The 24443-nt window shown below is 40.7% G+C and overlaps 1 protein-coding gene across 1 annotated transcript in view; it reads left to right on the top strand.

Annotated features, from left to right (window-relative positions):
- Positions 1-24443, top strand: part of VAV3 (vav guanine nucleotide exchange factor 3) — a 223424-nt gene that overhangs the window by 134950 nt on the left and 64031 nt on the right. Inside the window, exons 16-19 of the mRNA XM_075833357.1 lie at positions 5531-5632; positions 8968-9059; positions 9947-9969; positions 21811-21853. Coding sequence (XP_075689472.1) covers positions 5531-5632; positions 8968-9059; positions 9947-9969; positions 21811-21853 — 260 coding nt within the window. The remainder of the gene's footprint in view (positions 1-5530; positions 5633-8967; positions 9060-9946; positions 9970-21810; positions 21854-24443) is intronic.

A 24443-nucleotide genomic window follows, 5' to 3' on the forward strand; every position in this document is an offset into this window, starting at 1 on the left:
CAGTAGCGTGGACTCACTGGTTATTGGATAACCAAGGTGCACAGAATGTAAAATATCTTGAATCATATTTGCTGACATTGCACCATCACTTGTATTTTAGGTTTAGTGACCCAGTGAAGACTTCACCCCCTCTCCACCACATCTTCACCACATCTCTCTTACATTTCTCCTGCTCTGAGCCACATTCGGCGAATACAATATTCCTTTGACAATAATACAAATATCTACTATGATCGTTCAGCTTGAAATGTATTTTCCTAGCATATTTTAAGCAATCCTTATCAGCTGAGCGGTAACTCAAATTCAGACTATTTTTTAGAACAGAATGAATGCATTTGGGTAGAATAAAACATATCTCATGAATAAAGTAATGGTTCTTTAGGGGAAGACGTGAAATTACTGTTATACTTGTGTAGATGGGATTGCTTGTCTGCCAGGATCCTTTGATAAATTCAACCAGATATGTAGTCAACGAATCTCTTCAATTTCACCCGGGTCATTTTCTCTTCATATCTAGAGAAACTATCTACCAGTCTAGTCAAATGAAGTTGTATGCACTACAGCAGACAGACCTCCATGAATGTCTTGAGCACAGTGTGGACAATGCTGTAGCTCTAAATGGCCAGTAGGGGTAATTATTAGCTGGTGCCTCTATGGCATTGCAGGGAACCTATCAGTCTGTTGACTTCATGGGCATCACAAGGTTTCAGATAGGTATGCTTTATGTGGTTCTTTAACCCCTTCACAACTGCCATACGGCTATATACGTTCCAACGGCCGATGCCCCATGCTGTTGTCACGTATATAGACGTTGACAGCCTGGAACGGGTTTAATGAGTGCAGTGCTGCTTCCTTGTGAGCAGCGCTGCACTCTCACGTCGGCCAGGGCTTTGAGAGATAGTGACACCGACAACCCCCTGTAGGTAGCGCAAAACCCTCTGTAGATAGCGCCACCTAAGCTCCCTCCAGCATCAGTATCCCCGGTCAGCGCTCTGGCCGAGGGTTCCCCTCCTATCTACATGGGCACTGTGGTGTTTTCAGGGGGTTGGGACAAAAAACTCGTAACGATTAAAATGCATCCATTTTTTTTAACGTCCATGAAAAACGTATGGCAAATGGCGGTTAAAAACAATGAGACGGCCGTTAAATGGATTAAAATTTTGAGACACATTGATGCAAAACAGCCATGAAAAACCTACCGTTTATCCTTTGTTGACTGCCATATTTTCACTGTCGTGTGTATATAGCCCTCTTCACCCTCCCCTCACAGCGATCCAGGGTGACGGAGAGAGAATAAGACTAAGGGCATGCCCCCACGTGGCGGATTTCCTCCGCAACTGTCCGCATCAATGCCGCACCTAATCCGGGTTGCGGATTACGGCTGCGGATCTGCCCAAAATGTGCAGTAAATTGATGGGACTAGCTGCTGCGGACTGCGGAAAAAGTGCTTCCCTTCTCTCTATCAGTGCAGGATAGAGAGAAGGGACAGCACTTTCCCTAGTGAAAGTAAACTAATTTCATACTTACCGGCCGTTGTCTTGGTGACGCGTCCCTCTTTCGGCATCCAGCCCGACCTCCCTGGATGACGCGGCAGTCCATGTGACCGCTGCAGCCTGTGATTGGCTGCAGCCGTCACTTAGACTGAAACGTCATCCTGGGAAGCTGGACTGGAGACAGAAGCAGGGAGTTCTCGGTAAGTATGAACTTCTATTTTTTTGACAGGTTGCTGTATATTGGGATCGGTAGCCACTGTCCAGGGTGCAGAAACAGTTACTGCCGATCGCTTAACTCTTTCAGCACCCTGGACAGTGACTATTTACTGACGTCTCCTAGCAACGCTCCCGTAATTCCGGGAGCCCCATTGACTTCCTCAGTCTGGCTGTAGACCTAGAAATACATAGGTCCAGCCAGAATAAAGAAATGTCATGTTAAAAAAGCAAGACGCATCCGCAGCACACATAACATGTGCATGACAGCTGAGGACTTCATTGCGGAATTTAGAATCTCCATTGAAGTCAATGTAGAAATTCCGCCATGAGTCCGCAACCAGTCCGCCACTGCTCCGCAACAGACAGAGCATGCTGCGGACACCAAATTCCGCTCCGCAGCCTATGCTCCGCAGCGGAATTTTACGCATCGTCTAAACGAACACTTCTAAATTTAAGTGGAAGTCAATGGAGAAACGGCTCCGCTGCGGATTAACGCTGCGGAGTGTCCGCAGCGGAATTCAAGTGAAATTCCGCCACGTGTGAACCCAGCCTAATTGTTACAGAGCTACAGAGCTGTACAGTGTTTGTATCTATATATATATATATATATATATATATATATATATACACACACACGTATAAATATAATATAACTAAATATATATAAAAAATTACAAAAAAGTGTTTTTTCTCACCTTTTTAGTGATTTGTCTGCTCATGATAAAAATTTTAAACACAGAATTAATTAAACTAATCTAGAAAATGAAGGCCTTATAAGTCTTGTAAAAAAACAAAGTAAAAATAGTTGTGATATTCAAAGCGGTTGCAAAGAAAATATATTATAGTTTAAAGAAGTGCATAACGGAAATTGAAAATTTGACCTGGACACGGGGGCATCAATGACCCTTCGTCATAAAAGGCTTAATCAATCTGTCCCTGCTAGAGACCTCTCCCATTAGTTTAGCATACCTGAATAGAATATATGGTAAGGAGTTGTCTAAAGCAAATCCAACAGAAAAAAAACTGTGTCACGCTCCACACCCTACGTACAGAGGCATTCTCTTCTAAAAGCATTGGTTTTTGGGGAGAATATCCTTGATATATGGAACCTGGTTTAAAATCATACAGATACAGAGGCATGTGGGGTCCTTGCGGCTCCGCAGTACAACTGTACCATGTGCATGAAGCCATACATCCACATCAAACTATTCATGAACATTCACAATCAATTCAGCCAATTGTCTACTTCAATTCCTATAGAGGCGGAAAAGACAATACAACAGTTATCATATGTCCTAAGGCTGTGTTCATACTTTGCAGTTCTATCATGCAACAAAACTGCAACCTGTGAACAAAGCCTAATCACCAGATCAGAGAGGGTCTGGCTGCTGGGACCCCCATCACTTTTGGGAATTAGATCGTCCTAGTCCGGCCCTTAATATCATTTAGCAAGGTCCATTGGTATTCTTTTTTCATTACTAGCATCTGCTGTGCAGTGTATTAGCTCTATGAATGCAACATAAAAATACCACAATATCTTAATTATACTCTATTTAGTCAAATAATTTCTTGTTAGTTCAACAAACTGTTATAAATATTTTAAATATTACGGTAATAAATATGTTACATAATGTTATCAGTTTTAAAACACAATGTCACCATAAGCAGAGAGATCTTTTTTTCTTTTTTTTTTAACAAAGAAATAAAAGTCTGTAACAGCCAATATCACAGTATACCAGGGGCTGTGTGAAGATTATTAATAAAACACAATGTATATATTGCTTTTTGAGAAAGCATATGTGCAAAATATATTGCTTTTCTGTTAACCAGGAGACTTTCAGTTGTGACCTCAAGATAATGTTTCCTCTGTGTCCTGCATTTATTAAAGGGAAATACAAGAACCCAAAAATACATAAAAAAGCACAGAGAAAAGAAATCTCATAAATAATAACCAAATATTATGTCTTAATGAGGCAAACATTACATCTAACATCTGAAAATAAATGGGTTTTCTCAAGTACAGTGGTCTGCAACCCGAGGCTCTTCAGTGGCTAAGGCCTTCTTCACATCACGTTTTTGCCTTGTGTACCTCAAATGAAAGGCCAGAACATATGACACTGTATGGCATACAGTGTGATAAGTCGCCCGGGGACTGGCCCTGGGGAAACTCCTGAAATCACTGTCCATATATGCACAGTGACTTTAGCAGCTTCCCCAGGTCTGAAGTCCCCGGGCAGAGGAAGCATCAACAATCGCTCTGCCTGGGAACTCCGTCCCTGGGGAAGCTCCTGACGTCACTCTCCATATATGGACAGTGACGTCAGGAGCTTCCCTAGGGCCGGAGTGCCTGGGCAGAGGGGCTGTGCAGGAAGCTGTAGCGACATAACTGTCCATATATTGACAGTTATGTCGCTGGAGCGTTCCGATGTATTCGTTCACCCGAGATTTTCCAATTTTGATTATTGAGCGACAGCTGCAGTTTACAGGAGTACATTGAGTGCATGCAACTCAATGAATTCTTCTGGACTGCAACTGTAGCTCGATAGTTAAAATTGGAAAATCTCACTACAAAAAGTCTAGGTGTAGCCCTGGTGTTACAGGTTTAAACAAGCAGCTTTTAGGGTATGTTCACACGAGGTCATTACGTCCGTAATTGACGGACGTATTTCGGCCGCAAGTACCGGACCGAACACAGTGCAGGGAGTCGGGCTCCTAGCATCATAATTATGTACGACGCTAGGAGTCCCTGCCTCGCTGCCGGACATGATTACAGTACGGGACAGTTGTCCTGCAGCGAGGCAGGGACTCCTAGCGTCGTACATAACTATGATGCTAGGAGCACGGCTCCCTGCTCTGTGTTCGGTCCGGTACTTGCGGCTGAAATACATCCGTCAATTACGGACGTAATGACCTCGTGTGAACATACCCTTATGGTACAGGTTACCTGTTTTTTTTCCATCTCCAGCCATATTCTGGTAGAGGCCATACATGTCTGTGAATAAAGTATAAGATCAGGTGTTACACTATTCTTCTGGTTGATAAATGACTTATACTACTTTTTTCCTCATTACGTTTGTTGTTTCTTCTCCTTATTTGCCCAGTCTATCTTTGATGCCACTCAGTGAGGGCAAAAACATGTTTCTACTATCTTTACATTCTGTGTAGATAGTAGAAACCTCTGTACATTGGTACAGTGAAGGTGCCAGCAGATGAAGAGATTAAACATGAATTGCTTTTCAGAGTAAAGAAGAAGCCTCTTTATCTGTCGACACTTCCTCCTCTCTGGTTATATTCTTGCCTCTCCGCATCTTTCAGAGTGAGATTTTTATATTTAGATGGCAGGGGATGACATTTTTTTTTTGGTGTGTACGTTTAATAATTCAGTCTGAGCCCCAAAGTATTTTCCTGATAGTATTATTTCATGGGAAGATTGTTGTCAGTGGTCATGGGCAGCACAAATCTGTATTACTTTGCAGAACTGTGCGGCTCGTACATATGTCTTGTAAGAGAAGAGTGGTGCCAGTATGTTAAACATATTTAGTATTATATATTGCCATTTGTCTTACAACATTTCAACATATTTACAATCCCATTGGGCTAGTGGTTTACAGCAAAAAATGGTTTACGGATATAGTAGCACCATCTCAATGTGAAAAAGTGTCATACAACCACACTCTGGATGTGCGCCCCCCACTGGTTATGTCTATGTCAATCTCATTCTTCTATGATTGTTCATTCATTACATTAGAAAATTAGATTTGCTTCTGTGATTTGCTAAAAACATAAACTTCTCAACCATGTCTTACTGTACTTTCTTCTAGGTCCAATATTCGGCCAGAATTTGCGACTTCCAATAACCATGAATTCAATATGTATACATTTGAAGAGGTTACATCCTGCCAAGTTTGTCAGATGTTGCTCAGGTAACTCGTCCAGCAGTTTATCCTAATAAAATGCATATTTCTTGCCATCTGACACATGATAGTGTAAGGGTATGTTCACACGGCTTTTTTAAACGGCCGAAAAACTGACGAAAAATCAGAAGTAGAACGCCTCCAAACATCTGCCCATTGATTTCAATAGGAAAAACTGTGTTCTGTTTCGAAAGGGCGTTTTTTTTTACGCGGCTGTTTTTAAAACCGGGCGTGTAAAAAAACGCCTGCGAAAAAGAAGTGCATGTCACTTCTTGAGCCATTTCTGGAGCCGTTATTCATTGACTCTATAGAAAAACAGCTCCAAAAACGGCTGTAAAAAACCGCCGCAAAAAACACTAGTTAATTAAAAAACTTCTGGAAATTAGTAGCTGTTTTCCCTTGAAAACAGCTCCGTATTTTCAGAATTTTTTTGCTAAGCATGTGCACATACCCTAATGCTTAAAGGAACACTATGAGCAGAATGTATACATACTGGGGCAGATTTACTAATGTGAACTTCCCACACAGTCTACAACTTTTGAGGATATAGCTTTCTGCTGTTGGTGGAATCCTAACATAAAGTTAAAAGGTATCGCCTGGGGTATACCTCGCCCGGAATTTTCCCCGTTTGGCTACAATGCTAGGACTTGTCCACATGTAACATAATTTCTGCAGCAATTCCGTTGAAAGTAGTTGACATGCTGCAGTCCCAAAAATACGCACCACAGGTAAATTTTTGCTCTGAATATTTACACAGCATGTGGATGAGATATGTTAAATCTCACCCACTTTGCTGCTACTGTATTCTGCTGCATTTTTTCCATCCGCAATCCCGGAAGGAAAAAATTTAGCAATGTCGCTACGTGTGGACGACCCCTTATACTTCGTTGTTAAATCCTACCCACTACTAAAACAAACAAAGTATTTTACACTGGATATTGGCACATATACCGTATCTTAAAAGCAACGTAAACCTTTGAATACTTTTTGGTTTTTGTTTTTCTAAAACAATGTATTATAGTGTTTAATGCAACTTTGTACTTGTTTTTTTATTAAAAAAATATTTTACTTTTTGAGATACAGCTTCTATGTATCCTGGATACATAGACTCTGTATCCTGCACTGATACCCGAATCCGTCAGATCAGTGGGACTGACGGCTTCGGTGACAGTGGGTCCTACGTGTCTCTGCTATAAACTTAGATCGATAACTGCTGAATCCTGCGTGTCATATAACACTATAATACATTGTTTTAGTAAAAAAAATTAAAAAAGAAAGAAAAAAGTCTTCATAGCCTTTAAAGATAATTAATGCATTTAAAGGGGTCGTACAAGATTAGAAGGAGAAGATAAGGAGATTTTAAATCCCATACATTGGGCATATTTACTAAGTTTGAGACAGTGTAAACTTACACCAGGTAGTCCGAAGGCGCTCCAAATTCATCACATTGGTGAATGCTGTATGATAAATTTGGTGCATCGAGCTACACTTGCTAGACACTTTCCTCCTCCTTATAGTACTTTAATGCAGATCTTTGGCACATTTTATGCCATGCCCCTTTCCATTAACCCCGCCTCATCTTCAGAACTTTTTTTTAAGGGTCTAGAAAGGTGCAAACGTCTGTTCTAAAATAAAATGGGTCAAAATGCGCCAAACTGTGGCCCATTTTTAGACACATTCGAGGCGCAGACACAGTAGTAATTCTGCCCCAATATTTTCACCAATTTTTATATCAGATGGACAACTGGGTGATCTAATAATCGATCCCTTTCCTGATATTCACAAAGCAGTGGTGTAAGCAGTTGTCACAAACTTTTCACCATTTTATTCCATAGCAGGCATGCTCACTAGGGATATATTGTCTGAATGCAAACATCTCTATAAAGAGCAGAAGTAATTCATCTAAGCATACCTGGTACAGGTGCCTGCAGTGTTACATACTAAGTGAATGGGAACACTAAAACAGAGCATCGCCGTTTGTCCCCGTCATTATACTGTATGTAAAATCCTGATCCTACATACATTGCTATTCTACTGTACAGCAGCATCGGCAACGCGCACGGCATAGTCCTGCCCACAAAATAGTCACAGCAGGGGAACAAGAAGCAGAGGGGCAGTCAAGAAAGTTCTGAAATTGGGAGATGGGAATAACCCTTTAAGCTAAAGGGGTTTTTTGGTTTCAGAAAATTTATGTTTTTTTTTTGTAAAATTCTGTCCATGGTCATGTGATGGACACACAGGTGCATGGTTCATTACAGTTACAGTATGTGTATCAGAGCTGTGTCTACTAATTATCCCAGCACCTGTGTGTCCATCACATGACCATAGACAGAATTGTATCCTATTGAATAACAACAAGCAGAGATCTCGAAAAGCGTGAGGAATTAATACTGAAAGTATATTGGTAAATTGTGACTTTTAATTATACAAAAAATAACATTAATTTGCTGAAAGTGGACAACCCCTTTAAGAGCCCAGAACATTGTAAGCTCATTTACCTGTGTGGGATGCCAGTCTTGTACAGTCTTGTACTTGTAGGGCTATGGATAGCTACATTTAGGAGACCACAGAGAGAGATCAGCAGCACATCACAGTCCCAGAAAAATTCATGAGGGGCATTAAACAGGAGAAAGTTTCAATTGGTGCAGGCAGTGTCAAGTCGTAGCCAGTCCATGTCCAAATAGACACAAAGAGGTATAGAGACCGCAGCACACACAGGTATCGAGGTTTCAAAAAAGTGTTTTTGTTCCACCATAAATAGCGACGTTTCGACCCAAGCCTTGAGAAAGACCCTCACTTGGGTCGAAACGTCGCTATTTATGGTGGAATAAAGACACTTTTTTGATACCTCAATACCTTTGTGTGCTGCGGTCTCTCTACCTTTTTGTTACAATTAGAAGACCACCATGATGGTTATCAGGAGCGGTAGCAACATTTGGTCCTGGCGCTACACAATCCATATCCACTTGCACAGTATCAACACTTGCCTTGCCAAGGTCCTGCACAAAAGCAATGCCCGTAATCATATTTACCACAGAACCTGTGCTGCCAGTATCCATCTGTACAATTCCCATGCTTGTCCATGCGATGCCGCCTGCCAGTCCTTTAACTAGAGTTGCACAAGCAATGACCTACAAAGAGATGAATGTCAAATTCAGCCATGCTTTATCTGTATATATAAAAGGCTGTTAAGGTGTGTTATATGTTGTCCTGGAATTAACTGATTAAATGCCACATTTTGGACATTTATATTGTAATATATGAGAGCATTTTCTTCATAGAAATAAATAATATTCATTCAAAGGTGGAAACCCATTTACCTTTATAGTGAATTTATTTTTCAGGGGGACATTCTTCCAGGGATATTTTTGTTCTAAATGTGGGACTGGGGCTCACAAGGAGTGCCTGGGCAGAGTGGATACCTGCGGGCGTGGAGGTATGAAATATCGGCGGTGATTGCAGTGTTTTAATGAGATTGTAAAGCAAGGAAGGAATAATTAAAGTTCATTCTGAGGGTGATGTGTTTTTATTAGAGCACAAATACTCTTAAAACTGCCATTTATATGCACAATTAGAGAAGCATGTGAGATTCATGAGGACCCTGACCCTCCTTAATTATCATAAGAGTATCTAGGGAAACAGTTGGGAATTGCTTTTGAGTTTAACCCCTGCATTGTATACTCTGTTCCCCCATAAACTATAATGTAAAACAACAGAATCCGAAAGATACTTTCCCTGAAAATAGTAATACATAATGCAGCGCTATACTGCGTCTATAAGTGATTCAAAATCCATCAGCTATACAATAGCATACTGATAAAATATCATGCAGTGTTATAGTGAATAAAATAATCTAATATACGGATGTAGCCATCTTTATCTTGAATCTGATCACTTGCTGCAACGTCGTGATATCACACAACAAAAGCCATTGAAAAGTCATTGAAAATGTCAAAATATAGGATCTTGCCACTGTGTATTTATTGTGTTAAAAGTCAAGATAAAGACGGCTACATCTGTACAGTACTGCAGGGCTAAGTTATAGTACCTGCCAGTTTACTCATTCACACAGCTCTGTCTCGCAAGTGACTTCTTATCAAGTTGGTTAATGATCTCCCAATAGTGAATCCCAATATGAGAGCGCAGCATTTGTCGTATTTGCCGTATTTCTTGACTGGCAACCGGGAGGGTGGCAGGGACAGAACCAGAGTCACCCACCTTGTCCTGTTACATTAGAAGTCCACACCCATCTATGTGGCTATGTACAATAATATTGTGTCTTGTTCTGTCCACCGGTAATGCTGTTTTCTAATTGCCTTCCAGAGTCCGGGACTTTGAAGCCTTGGGTAGGTTAGTTTTTTTTCTTATTTCAATAATCTGTTTGTTGTATAAAACATTCTCCTGCCATATGATGTTTATAAAGAGTAGTATTTATGTATGTTTTCAGAGAGAACATAGGTCTTTATATTGCTGCAATGATGTATGATTAGGAAAAGGGAGAAGTAACACTGTATTTCAAGGCAACATTCACTAAAGTGACGAGTCAACCCTATACAAAAAAGCTTTGTAAAGAGCACGCAAATCAAACAAACCAATGTTTTCAGTAGCAGACCCATTGAACCATATATCATTTTATCATTGTCTATATCATTTTAATGAAAATACATTAAGAATAATCTGTAATTTTATAGCGCCAAATATTCTGCAGCGCTTTACAATTGTGGAAGTGACTAGTGAGTAAAATGGCAAAAACAAATGAACAAACAATGATACAAAAGGAGAAATGTTCCTGCTCATAGGAGCTTACAATCTAATTGTACTGGAAAGAGTGATACAATAGGTACAAGTTGCTGATTTTGTCCATGAGACCTGCTCTTTGTGTTGGAAAGGGGAATATAACTTAAGCTGTATGAACCTGTCACCCAGCCAGTATCTGATCCTACACCGACGTAAGGGGCAGAGTGATGCAACAAGGGTAGCTAGTTGAGGACACGGTGGAATGGAGATATTTGTGACAGGTCAGGTGGTGTATGGGCCATGGGCTATGGTTATGTGGCATAAGTCTCCTTGAACAATTGAGTATAGCACACTTTAAACTGAGAATGCAAGTCTGATGGTTTGGGGCAGTAATTTCCACAGAATAACTGCAGGAATCCCTCAGACGAGAATGAGAGAGTTCATTCATTTTTAGTAATTTATAGAGGTAGTGACAATCTAAGCTCTGCTTTATGTGTACTAAAGCTGTGTAACAAGCTGCCCATACAGTATGTAAGGTATAACTTTCTCTATGCTGGTGGCTAGTCAGTCTCGTCAAAATGCCATAACCCGTTGGGGCCACGTGACGTACATTTACGGTGCTGGCGCTATGTAGTTAGCACCAAGTGCCCTGAATATATGGCACAGCGATGGCGTAGGCCCAGGAGCTGCCTAATGAAGGCTCCAGTTCTGCCATCTTTTGTGCTCCCATTAGGCACTACCATAGGCAAGACCTATTGTAGTATATGATATCAATGTACAAGCAATTGCATGGTTAAGTTAGTGGGGCTAAAAAAAAAAAAGAAAGGTGAAATAAAATGTTAAAAATTATATAAATATATATATACATATACACAACTTTTTTCCCTTTACAAAAAATTATATTTACTTACCTGAAATTTTCATTTTCTGGTGCCTGTAAGCAGCACACAACTTGCTTAACCCCAAACCAGAATAGAAGACATGTTAAACAGAAATTATTAGATATGCAAGTGTCAATTAATAAATTTGACTTCCCAAATCACACTATAAAAAGATCATGAAGACGCAGCACTATGTGTTTGTCTGCAACAATAATATTCTATTCAGGTACGTAAGTCTGCTGCCTACGGACTCCAGGAAATGAAAATTTCAGGTAAGTAAACTTGAATTTTTCCTGAACAGCACACAATGGGACTCAATAAGCAACATTAGGAACAAACTGCTTTCTCAAGCACTCTCTTGCTAAGGCTTGGTTCACACGACCTATTTTCAGACGTAAACGAGGCGTATTATGCCTCGTTTTACGTCTGAAAATACGGCTACAATACGTCGGCAAACATCTGCCCATTCATTTGAATGGGTTTGTCGACGTACTGTGCAGACGACCTGTCATTTACGCGTCGTCGTTTGACAGCTGTCAAACGACGACGCGTAAAATGCCTGCCTCGGCAAAGAAGTGCAGGGCACTTCTTTGCAACGTAATTTGAGCCGTTCTTCATTGAAGTCAATGAAGAGCAGCTCAAGATTTACGAGCGTCACAGACGCCTCGCAAAATGCGAGGAGGAGCTTTTACGACTGAAACGAGGCAGCTGTTTTCTCCTGAAAACAGTCTGTCTTTTCAGACGTAAAAGCCTCTCATCGTGTGCACATACCCTTAAGGTCGAACCCTCTGAGGAATTAACAACTAACCTGTAGTGTCTCACAAACCATGTGGCAGCTTTGCAAATGTTACCCAACAGAACTTGGGCCAACTTGGCCTGCGAAGTAGATGTTTATTTAGTTTAGTGAGCTGTAATGGATAAAGGAGGGCTTGGACATCCAGAAGATAGCAGTCTTGAATAAGATCCTTAATCCATCCTGGCATAGAACCCTTGCTCGTTTTGTTGCCCTTGTTGGGCCCCCTTAATTGAAGGAAAAGCTTTCCCACATTTCTGAAAGATAGAGAACCTCACTTACTAATGCTGACTAATAGTTAGACAGCGTAACCTTAGACCAGGCCGGTACAAAATGCTCCAAATTTATCCCTGTGGTGCATGCTGTGTAATAATTTTGGTACATCTTGCATGACCCTTTTCTCTTCCTTATACCACTTTTGATTAGGTTTATTTTGCGCCTGATTTTGTGCCAGTTTTTTTTCACACACTTGGGCATTTAAGCCATGCCCCTTGCCAACAAGCCACGCCTCCATTTCGGAACACTTCTGAAAAGTGTCTCGTGAAGTGCAAACATCATAAATGCGCCAAACTGTGACAATTTGTGACAAAATTTGGTAAATTTTTCAACACTTTCTATACCCAGATACAGTAGTAAATCAGCCATAGAGTCTTTTGTAAATAAAATAGAATCATCCCTTTAACATCCAGAAGACGATAGTTCTCCTGATCCTCATTTTGAGGGTATAGACAAAAAACTGGCAATGAAATCACCTGATAGATGTCGTAGACATAAATGATTTTAGAAATAAAGCATGGCATAAGTCTTATCACTATGTGATCGGGACAAATAAGAAAATAAGGTTCTTTAGATGATAGTGCTTGCAATTCTCCGATACACTTGGCTGAAGTTATGGCAACAAGAAATAAAGTTTTTAAGGAGACGGCTTAATGGAGGCTCGTTCAGCTGGTTCAATGGAGGGCCCATGAGAATATTAATAACCAGAGAGAGATCTGGAACGAAAACATAGAAAGTATGAATGTGTTCACCCATAACTTTTCCTGAATTGTGTTGAGTTATACAATTTGATATGATACCATTTCAATACAATCTTGAGCCATCCAGTAAAAAACGTATCTTAAACGTATATACTTTTTCTTCCATAGAGTCTATGGGCGATGGGTGGTCGAAAGATGGCATCTGTCAGAGGCATCAGTCACAGCCATCCTGTAAAAAATTTTTTAATTAAAGAGACTCTGTCACCACATTATAAGTGCCCTGTCTCCTATATAAGGAGGTGGGCGCTGTAATGTAGGTGACAGTAATGCTTTTTATTTAAAAAAACGATCTTTTTTCACAACGTTAGGAGCGATTTTGGTTTATGCTAATGAGCTTTCTTAATGCCCAAGTGGGCGTACTTTTACTTTCGACCAAGTGGGCGTTGTACATAGGAGTGCATGACGCTGACCAATCGGCATCATGCACTCCTCTCCATTCATTTACACTGCACTAGCGATATAGTTATATCACTATGTGCAGCCACATACACACACACTAACATTACTGCAGTGTCCTGATAATGAATACACATGACCATCCAGCCTGGACGTCATGTGTACTCAGAATCCTGACACTTCTGACTCTTTTTTGTGAGATTCCAGCAACGGATACGAAATCTCGCGAGATCACGGAGCTAAACGAGATTTGGTTTCACTTGCCGGAATCTCACAAAAAAGAGTCAGAAGTGTCAGGATTCTGAGTACACATGACGTCCAGGCTGGATGGTCATGTGTATTCATTATCAGGACACTAGTAATGTTAGGGTTTGTGTATGAGGCTGCACATAGCGATATATCTATATCGCTAGTGCAGTGTAAATGAATGGAGAGGAGTGCATGATGCTGATTGGTCAGCGTCATGCACTCCTCTGTACAACGCCCACTTGGTCGAAAGTAAAAGTACGCCCACTTGGACATTAAGAAAGCTCATTAGCATAAACCAAAATTGCTCCTAACGTTGTGAAAAAAGATAGTTTTTTTAAATAAAAAGCATTACTGTCACCTACATTACAGCGCCCATCTCCTTATATAGGAGACAGGGCACTTATAATGTGGTGACAGAGTCTCTTTAAATATATACGTTTTTCTAACATGGGAGGTAGCAAGAAAATTGTCTTTTTGAATAATGGGAATAACTGAACTGATGATTTCCATCTTGATGTTTTTTCTTCCGAGGAATTTTGAGATCTCTTATTAGATTCTATTTTCCCCAGGTTTGGGCTTTTTCCCTCACTGAGGGTTTTTAAAATCCCTTCCAACTGTGGCCTAATCACGCTAGATCCTTGCAAAGGTAGTTTACAGAAATGTTTTTTGGTGGAAATAACACCAGCCCACTGTTTTATCCATATTGCCATCCTGGCTTCATTGAAAGCTTCTAAAGGTTTAGAGGAGCACCATCAGCTGTTAATTTAAGTAGGGAAAGATTTGGGAGGTCCTTCCCATTCTGCAGTTTTTTTTAGGTCTATCTTGGAAAGCGCTTTGAATCTAGCCTTAGATCCATCTTCTTATCACGCTTAGGTCATTCACTCTGAGGGCACTCCTTCAGAATGGTATGACTAGGAAACACTTTCTCCTTAATGGGAGGAAAAGTAGATTAGATGCTACTTTTTTGGATTATTATCTGTTCTTGTCTGACTCAATAGTACATTTAACTGCCTTGAGTAACGAGGGAGCTCTATCATTATGAAAGAGGCATAAATAGTGCATATAGAAATCATCAGAGTTCCCTGAAGAAACTTCACCCTCCGAGCGATCTGACCAGGAGGCAGAAGCAACCTCACTTTGAGGAATATCCTCTTTGCGTGATCTTTTAAGGCCCTTTAACACAGGCCAATTATTCAGTTTTCTGGTGTAGCACCCTTTTGACAAACTACGGCCAGTTTCTCAAAAGTCACAATTTTTGGGCCAAGTTCATATGCATGTTTTAAAAAGGACGTACATACACAGATTGTCATGTTACCGTTTCAGACTTTATTTTCAGTACTGATAATAATAGATAAGATAATGACAGTGGTTCACCCACAACTTTACTTTCTACCTGTTTTAGGGCGCATTCACACAGTTGTATTTTCATTTACTCTTACATACATATATTTATAACCAAAGTTGGGAGTAGATCCCATCTAAAAAAAAAGCAGAAAAACCTTCCCTAATAGAGGAAAGTGGAAAACTTACTACACTTATACATTTATTGCCAAAAACAGTAGTGGAGAAAAGAGTGCCCCCCTCTGTGGAGGTCTTGAGGCTGATCACCAGGCGTTAGAGCAGTCAGATCTGCACTAATCTGCTGATCTAGAAGGGTTTGCACAGCAGAAATGCAGCAATTTATAAGAACGCTCAGTTTACATACATTAGTCCGGAAGAGCAGTTTATGAAGTTTTTAACTAAGTAGTCTTACAGAAAGATGGCTGCACAGACCTACAAAATAATACAAACTGCCTGGTCAAGTAGGTGGTCAAGAAGTCCAGTGCCTGATTCATTGTCTTCATGAAGGCCGCACATCCTTTTTAGGGCTTATTTACACGAGCGTGTTAAACGTCTGTGGAACGGCCATTGAAACAGCGGCCGTCCCACGGACCTATGTAATTCAATGTGGCCGTTCACACAGCCGTTGTTTCAACGGACCATGTGAAGGGTCAGTGCGAAAATAGGACATGTCCGTTCTTTTCGCGCATCACGCATCCCTCCATAGACTCTCAACTATGGAGGATGCGTGACATCACATCCCGCAGCGCTGAGCACGCTGCACCTCGGATGTGAAAAACGGAAGTTTTTCAAATCTGAGATGCGCAGCGTTCGTGTGAATCAGGCCTTAGACTGAGAGCTTCATCACCTATCAAAATAACATTATTTTATCCAAAATGTTGTGTCAAATACATCTGCAAACAGGTGGCTGTGACATTAACCCCTTAACGCACCATGACGTAACTGTACGTCATGGTGAGCAGTAAGTTCGCGCACCTTGACGTACAGTTACGTCAGTGCTTTGACAGTTAACCGCCGCGCGGCGCTACACCGCAGCGGCGGTTAACTGCAGGGTGTCAGCCCTGCTCTCCCCGTTGCCGATCAGCGGCCTGTCGCCGCTGATATCGGCAGTTAACCCCTTAATTGCGGCGCTCGATTTTGAACGCCACAATTAAGGTCTTTAGCGCCGATCGGCAGCCCCCATGTGAAATCACGGGGGCTGGCGATGGTACCCATGGCAACCGGACGCCAGACAATGGCTTCCGGGTTGCCATGTACAGAAGCCTATGAGGACCACCCCGAGGGTGGTCGTCGTAGGCTTCCTGTCAGTGTGACTGTCACGTCACAATGACAGTTGGAATGCATTACACTACGTGTGTAGTGTAATGTATTCCAGCAGCGATCAGAGCTGCAAGTCTAAGTGTCCCCTAGTGGGACAAGTGAAAAAAGTAAAAAAAAGAATAAAAATGTTTTAAAAAAAGTGTAAAAATAAAAGTTATAAGTGACATAAACAAGAACTGCTTTTTTTCCTATAATAAGTCTTTCATTATAGGAAAAAAAATGAACACGTAAAAAAAAAGTACACATATTTGGTATCACCGCGTTCGTAACGACCCCAACTATAAAACTATAATATTATTTTTCCCACACAGTGAACGCCGCAAAAAAAATAAACGAAAAACAATGCCAGAATCACTATTTTTTGGTCATCACCCCTCACAAAATATGTAATAAAAAGTGATCAAAAAGTCGCATGTACGCCAAAATAGTACCGATACAAACTACAACCCGTCCCGCAAAAAACAAGCCCTTACACAGCTTTTTTGACTGAAAAATAAAAAAGTTATGGCTCTCAGAATATGGTGACACAGAAAATACATTATTTTCTAAATAAGTTATTTTATTGCACAAACGCTGCAAAACATAAAAAAACCTATATACATATGGTATGGCCGTAATCGTACCGACCCGCAGAATAAAGTATAATAGTCATTTATAGCCCAGGATAAACGCCGTCAAAAATAAATAAAAATCATTGTCAGAATTTATGGTTTTTGGTCACCTGGCTTGCCGAAAAATTGAATAAAAAGTGATCAACAAAATCGCATGTACCCCAAAATGGTACAAATGAAAATTACAGATTGTCCCGCAACAAATAAGCCCTCACACGGCTCCGGTGGTGAAAAAATAAAAAAAGTTCCGGCTCCCAGATTATGGCGATGCAAAATGTGCAGAGTGTTCCAAAAGTGGATAAGATCGGGCACCATTTATCAGTGCGACACCGGCCACATATCTGTGGATTATTATTTATTTACCCCATTATTATACCCTCTTATTATGCCCCTGATGTACTCTGCCCAGCCTACATGTGCCCCAACATTATAAACTGAAATACCAGCAAAACGCCAGAGCTACTACCAAGCAAAATATGCGCTCCAAAAGCCAAATGGCGTCCCTCCCTTCTGAGCCCTACAGCGTGCCCAAACAGCCGTTTATGTCCACCGATATGGCATCGTACCAAAAAATGGTACCAATAAAAACGACAGCTCGTCCCGCAAAAAATAAGCCCCCACACCGCTCTATTGACAGAAAAATAAAAAAGTAGTGGCTCTTGGAAAGCGGGGAGGAAAAACGAAAAAGCAAAACATGAATCAGTTCGTAAAGGGTTAATTACTTTCTAATGAAAAAACATTTATGACCACATGTGGGGTATTGCCGTACTCAGGAGAAATTGCTTTACAAACGTTGGGGTGCATATTCTCGTTTATCCTTTGTAAAATTGAAAAAATTCAACATTTTAGTGGAAATAATGTTGATATTAATTTTCACGGCCTAATTCTAATAAATTCTGCAAAAGACGTGTGGGGCCTAAATGCTCACTATACCCCTAGATAGATTCCTTAAGTGGTGTAGTTTCCCAAATGGGGTTACTTTTGGGGGGCTTCCACTGTTTCGGTCTCTCAGGGGCTTTGCAAATTCGACATGACACCCAAAAACATTCCAGCTAAATTTGAGCTCCAAAAGCCAAATAGTGCTCCTTCCCTTCTAAGCCCCGGTGTGGGTCCAAACAGTAGTTTATTACCACATATGGGGTATTTACGTAATCAGGAGAAATTGTTTTACAAATGTTGGGGCGCTTTTTCTCCTTTATTCCTTGTAAAAATTAAAAATGGCTACCTTTTTTCAGAAAAAAAGTAGATTTTCATCTTCACATACTAATTCAAATAAATTTAGCAAAAAAACTGTTTGTTCAAATGCTAACTATACCCATAGATAAATTCCTTGAGGGGTATAGTTTCCAAAATGGGGTCACTATTGGGGGGTTTCCACGGTTTTCTTCCCTCCAGTGCATTGCAAACGCGACACGGCACTGAAAACTATTCCAGCAAAATCAGAAATCCAAATGGTGCTCCTTCTTTCTGAGGCCTGCTGTGGGTCCAAACAGCAATTTATTACCACATATGGGGTATTGCTATAATCGGAAGATATTGCTTTACATATGTTGGGGTGTTTTTTCTACTTTATTCCTTGTAAAAATTTAAAATTTCCTAATTTTTTCACAAAAAAAGTAGATTTTCACCTTCACATACTAATTCAAATAAATTTAGCAAAAAAACTATGGGTTCAAAATGCTAACTATACCCATAGATAAATTCCTTGAGGGGTATAGTTTCCAAAATGGGGTCACTTTTGGGGTGTTTCCACTGTTTTGGCAGCACAAGGCCTCCTCACACCTGACATGGTACCTAAAATATATTCTAATAAAATAGAGGCCCAAAATCCACTAGGTGCTCCTTTGCTTCTGAGGCCTGTGTTTCAGTCCATGACCGCGCTAGGGCCACATGTGGGGTATTTCTAAAAACTGCAGAATCTGGGCAATAAATATTGAGTTGCATTTCTTGGGTAAAACCTTCTGTGGTACAGAAAAAATTTATTACAAATGAATTTTTGAAGAAAAAAAATGAAATTTGTAAATTTCACCTCTACTTTGCTTTAATTCCTGTGAAACGCCTAAAGGGCTAAAATACTGTGAATGCTGTTTTGAATACTTTGATGGGTGCAGTTTTCAAAATGGGGTGATTTATGGTGACTTTCTAATATATAAGGCCCTCAAAGCCATTTCAGAACTGAACTGGTCCCTGAAAAAATAGCCTTTTGAAATTTTCTTGAAAATATGAGAAATTGCTGCTAAAGTTCTAAGCGTTGTAACGTCCTAGAAAAATAAAAGAATGTTCAAAAAACGACGCAAACATAAAGTAGACATATGGGAAATATAAACTAGTATGTATTTTGTGTGGTATTACTATCTGTTTTACAAGTAAATACATTAAAATTTAGAAAAATGCTAATTTTTGCTAATTTTCTCTAAATCTTGGCGTTTCTTACAAATAAATATTGAATTTAATGACAAAATTTTTTCAGTATCATAAAGTACAACATGTCACGAGAAAACAATCCCAGAATCGCTTGGATAGGTAAAAGCATTCTGGAGTTATTACCACATAAAGTGACACATGTCAGATTTGCAAAAATGGGGCTGGTCCTGAAGGCCAAAACAGGCTTAGACACTAAGGGGTTAAACAATTTTTGCCTTCAGATACAGTGTTTTCCAGGACTAAGAGGACCAATAGCAGAAAACAGGAAGCTCCACCATTGTCACCAGATTTGGTCATAGTACACACCAAAGGACAAACAACCCTCTACTCCACTACTCATCTTTATACAGTGCTTATAATAAAAAAGAATTGTGTTACACGTAATGTTATGAGGAAAAATTAAAAAAATTAAACCTATAGCCTTGAAAAGTGGGGACATGATTCAATTATATAAATATATGAATGGCCCATACAAGAAATATAGTGAAAACCTGTTCCATGTAAAACCCCCTCAAAGGACAAGGGGGCACTCCCTCCATCAGGAGAAAAAAAGGTTCAACCTTCATAGGAGACAAGCCTTCTTTACTGTTGCGAACTGTGAATCTACCGAATAGTCACCGCAGGATCCGTCACAGCAGGGACAGGAGATGGCTTTAATAAAGGCTTAGATCATTTCCTAGAACGAAAAAATATTAGCCCCTATGTCAACGTGTAGACATTTTTCCTTCCCTTTTCCCATCTCTTGGATGAACTTGATGGACATGTGTCTGTAACTATATTAAGATATCAGGCGACAGCTACAGTAGACATGAATATCCTTTTCTTTATGAGCTCCTGGCAACTACATAAAGTGCTGTAGCTGGAGCTTAGTGCAGGCTAAATCATATTTCATAATACATTACGTATTATTCTGCGATCACAGCCATGCTTCCATAGTAGACTGGAATATATAGCATTTCTCTATTAAAAATAAAAATTTTAAACCATTGTATATATTTTTTTTTAAAAGAATATCGTGAAAACTACTAAAGTCTATTTTCCTAGTAGAACTTTTCAACTGTTATTCAATAGAGAGAAGATTTTACACCTTAGAGAATATTTTTTCTTTTGTGTCAGGCAGCATTACATCTTGAAAGGCAGTCCTTCTTCTTATACATTCAGAGCCGATTCGTACATTGGACAAAGTCACTCCATTGAAGGTTATTCCTTTATATGGAAGGATACTAACAATTATTATATTGGGGATATTATTAGCTTTCACTGGTTGTAATGTATATTGTCAGCTGTCAATCATTTCTGCCAGTCGACATTCGCCTTGTTAGCTTGATTAATTCAATATTAAGTCCCCTGACTCTGTTGGGTATGGAATATAACAGGCCTGGATCGTTTCAGTCTTGTATAGAAAGACAAGCCTTCAGTGCATACCTGTGACACTAGCGCCATGACTGTTATTAATCTGTAGAAAGGCACCCATTGGCTACTAAGCCAAGAACAGTGTGTTCACTTCTAGAATTATACATAAGCACAGACTGCTGTACGGAACAAAGTGCCACACTGCACACAGGTGACATGTGGGTGTAACTTTTCTGGTTAGATAGCACCCTAAAAAATTAAAGTGTACCTCTCATGTGCATTATCTGTAATTCCATAATATACTGTAACTGAGTGGACATATTTATGTTATTATTTTGTACCTGCACTTGGAAACTATCCATGTTCCGCCTTCTAAGGCTCATTTTTGTTGCAATTACCTGATAATTTCCTTTTTCTCACTACTGGTTTATTAGTCTATACTTTAGAATACTTCTGCCCTTAATTTAATAGAAATTCCCTGTAGTTAGCCAACAGGTTGTGAACTACAGTGATACTCCCGAGGTTGAAGCCAGCTTCACAGCCTCTTACGCTGTCCAATCAGCACGAGGCCGCTTTAGGCAAGCAAAGCCCAGCGTGATCTCGCAAGAAAAACCGTATCTCGTGAGACCTTGCAGGGTGAAGTTGCCTAGTGCTCATTGGAACGTGTCAGAGGCTGTGAAGCCGACTACACCTCGGGAGAATCAGTGTAGTTCACATCCTGTTGGCTAACTTCAGGGAATTAGCATATGGGGCGCTAACACAACGGGGAGTGGCATATCTCAGGAACGGGGGCCCAAGACAAAAGAAAACCAGCGCTGAATTCAGGGGGACAGTGGTATTCAGGACAGATAACAGTTTGCATTATATGACCTAGTGACAGGTCCTCTTTAAGTAACAGATAAAACTGTAGAGACACTAAGCTTTATGTGTATTGTAATTGCATGTAAAATTTGAATAATGCATTATGGTGTTAGACGTAAGGACATATATTGTATAGGAATATGTTCTGTATGTTATTTAATTCATAATACTATATTTCTCCTAGAGAGAAAATGGTCCTTCGAGGTCAGTAAGACATGCAGATCCAGGTATGTCTTAGAAAGTTACGATCTATCTACGTATGTCACATATACTGTACAAATGTTTTTATTTTTGTTTAACGTTGGATTGTTGTATAGTTGAAGCTCTGTCAGGTCTCCTATGCTATTCTCTCTAAGGCCACCAGAGGATAAAGGGAAAAACACTGGGCTTGAGGATATATAAGTATCTATGATTTGATTCAGTATTTTTAAGTAAAAAGCTGCTTAAAGGGGTTTTCTGGCATCGATATATATATATATATATATTTTTTAATATTCTGTTTATGCTGGATATTGTGACTTAATGCCATCGACATACCTGTATCAGTCATTTGCTTCACCATCAGGTACTGCCGAGCTCCGATTTCTTTACATTTTGAACGTCTGGTCTGCAGCCATTTACTGGCTCCCTCCCAGACTAGCAAGGTCCCATGCTGCATAGCGCTCCTCCCCGTATACTTCCAGTATGATTTAGTCCGCCGGGCGAATGCACGATTCTGCTGAGGCACAAGTGACGCAGGCCAAGTGGCAGCAAAGGCTTGAGCATGCGTGGTGAAAACTTGATGTGTCTCAACCACGAATGCTCATAGGCTGATGGCAAGGATTCGGTCTGCCCCTTGCTGTTTTGTACAGTGACATCACCAGTGACGTCCCGGTACATTACGTCAACAGGAAGAGAAGATGTATTGGACACTGACGGAAGTTAACATTTTCTATGCGGAAGCATCACCTGACTATTTGGGGAAACAGCGATACAGACGCTTTATCAAATGCAGATATATTACAAAGTATCCTGGTTATTTTACTTACACAATTTTCAACGGGTATCGGAAAATCACTTTAAGTTTCCAGGACACATAGAGAAAGCATGTGAGTCCTACCACCCCTCGCCCACACACAGTGATTGACATCTCTTCCTTCATTCAAGAAAAGCTGCCTGCCACTCTGTGTGGGCAAGGGAAGCAGTACTCACCGACTTTCTTTTTATATATATATATATATATATACTCAAGTTACATTATTATGACCACCAGCTAATATCCATAGTAATCGCCGCATGCAGCACGGACAGAAGCTAGACGGGCTTGAAGTGGCTCAATAAGGTGCTGGTAGGTTGTCTCAGGTATCTGGACCATGCTGACTGCAGGGCATCCCACATTTGCTGGAGGGTGCGTGGGGGAGGATTCATAGAGTGAACAAGACAATCGAGGTGGTCCCACAGATGCTCAATTGGGTTCAAGTCAGACGAATTTGGGAGCCAGAGAAGTTGTAAAGTATCTGCCAGACACAGCTTCTGTGTCGACGCCCGTGGTTAATCCGTCTACATCTGCTCCTAAGTGTGATAGAGTGACTCGATCTGCTACCACTAAGGCTGGTAGGCTGAGGAGTGGGAGAACCTATCACAACCTGGCCAGACGGTTCTAGCTCCCGCCCTCTGTCTATTTATACCTTCATTTGCTTCTTGTCTTTGCCTGTGATTCTCTCTTGTTTCCTGGCTCTGCTGTTCCAGCTATTACTATTGGCCTAAGCTTTATATTGACCCTGGCTTCACTGACTACGCTCCTGCTCTGCGTTTGGTACCTCGTACACTCCTGGGTTGACTCGGCTCGTTCACTACTCTTGTAGCTCACGGTGTTGCCGTGGGCAACTGCCCCATTTCCCTTAGTTTCTGTGTACCCTTGTCTGTTTGTTTGTCGCGCACATACTGAGCGTAGGGACCGTCGCCCAGTTGTACGCCGTCGCCTAGGATGGGTCGTGCAAGTAGGCAGGGACTGAGTGGCACGTAGATTAGGTCTCACCTGTCTGTCTCCCTACCCCATCATTACAGAAGTACTTGGAAGTCTTGGTCATGCTCTTCCAACCACTCTTGGACATTTCTAGCCGTGTGACATGTCGCATTGTCTTGCTTGAAGATTCCATCTGTCCCAGGGAAGACAAACAGCATGTATGGGGGGGGGGGGATGTGATCTGCAACGATGGATTCATACCCAAATCGGTTCAGAGTGCCTTCCACATGGATGAGTGGGCCCAGAAAATGCCATGAAAAAATTCCCCAGATCATAACGCTGCCACAACCAGCTTGTGTTCTTCCAGCAATGGTTGCAGGGTGTTTATTCTCTGACGTTTCTCGCCTGACACGCTAACGTCCATCCGTTCGATGAATCAGAAGATGTGACTCATTGGAGAAGGCAACCCTTTGCCAATCATCTGCCGTCAAATTCTGATACTGCCGTGCGAATTGATGCCTTTTTTTTCAGATGCACCTTTGTTAGCATAGGAGCAGTGAACATCCGTCTGCTTCAGAGCCCCATATACAGTAGGGTGTGCTGAACTGTTGTATTACACGTCTGGTAGCCTCCTAATAATAATAATAATAATCTTTATTTATATAGCGCCAACATATTACGCAGCACTTTACAATTTAGAGGGAACATGAAACAAACAATATCCGACATTACATAGTGACAAAGCTAATTTACAATTCAAACAGAGGAGTGAGGACCCTGCTCGCAAGAGCTTACAATCTATGAGGAAATAAGGGAGACACAAAGTGTAGCAGTGTTTGTTCTGTACAATGGTCCAGCCATTTTTTTTTGGG

This window comes from Rhinoderma darwinii, chromosome 7, assembly GCF_050947455.1.
Source record: "Rhinoderma darwinii isolate aRhiDar2 chromosome 7, aRhiDar2.hap1, whole genome shotgun sequence".
Lineage (NCBI taxonomy): Eukaryota > Metazoa > Chordata > Amphibia > Anura > Rhinodermatidae > Rhinoderma > Rhinoderma darwinii.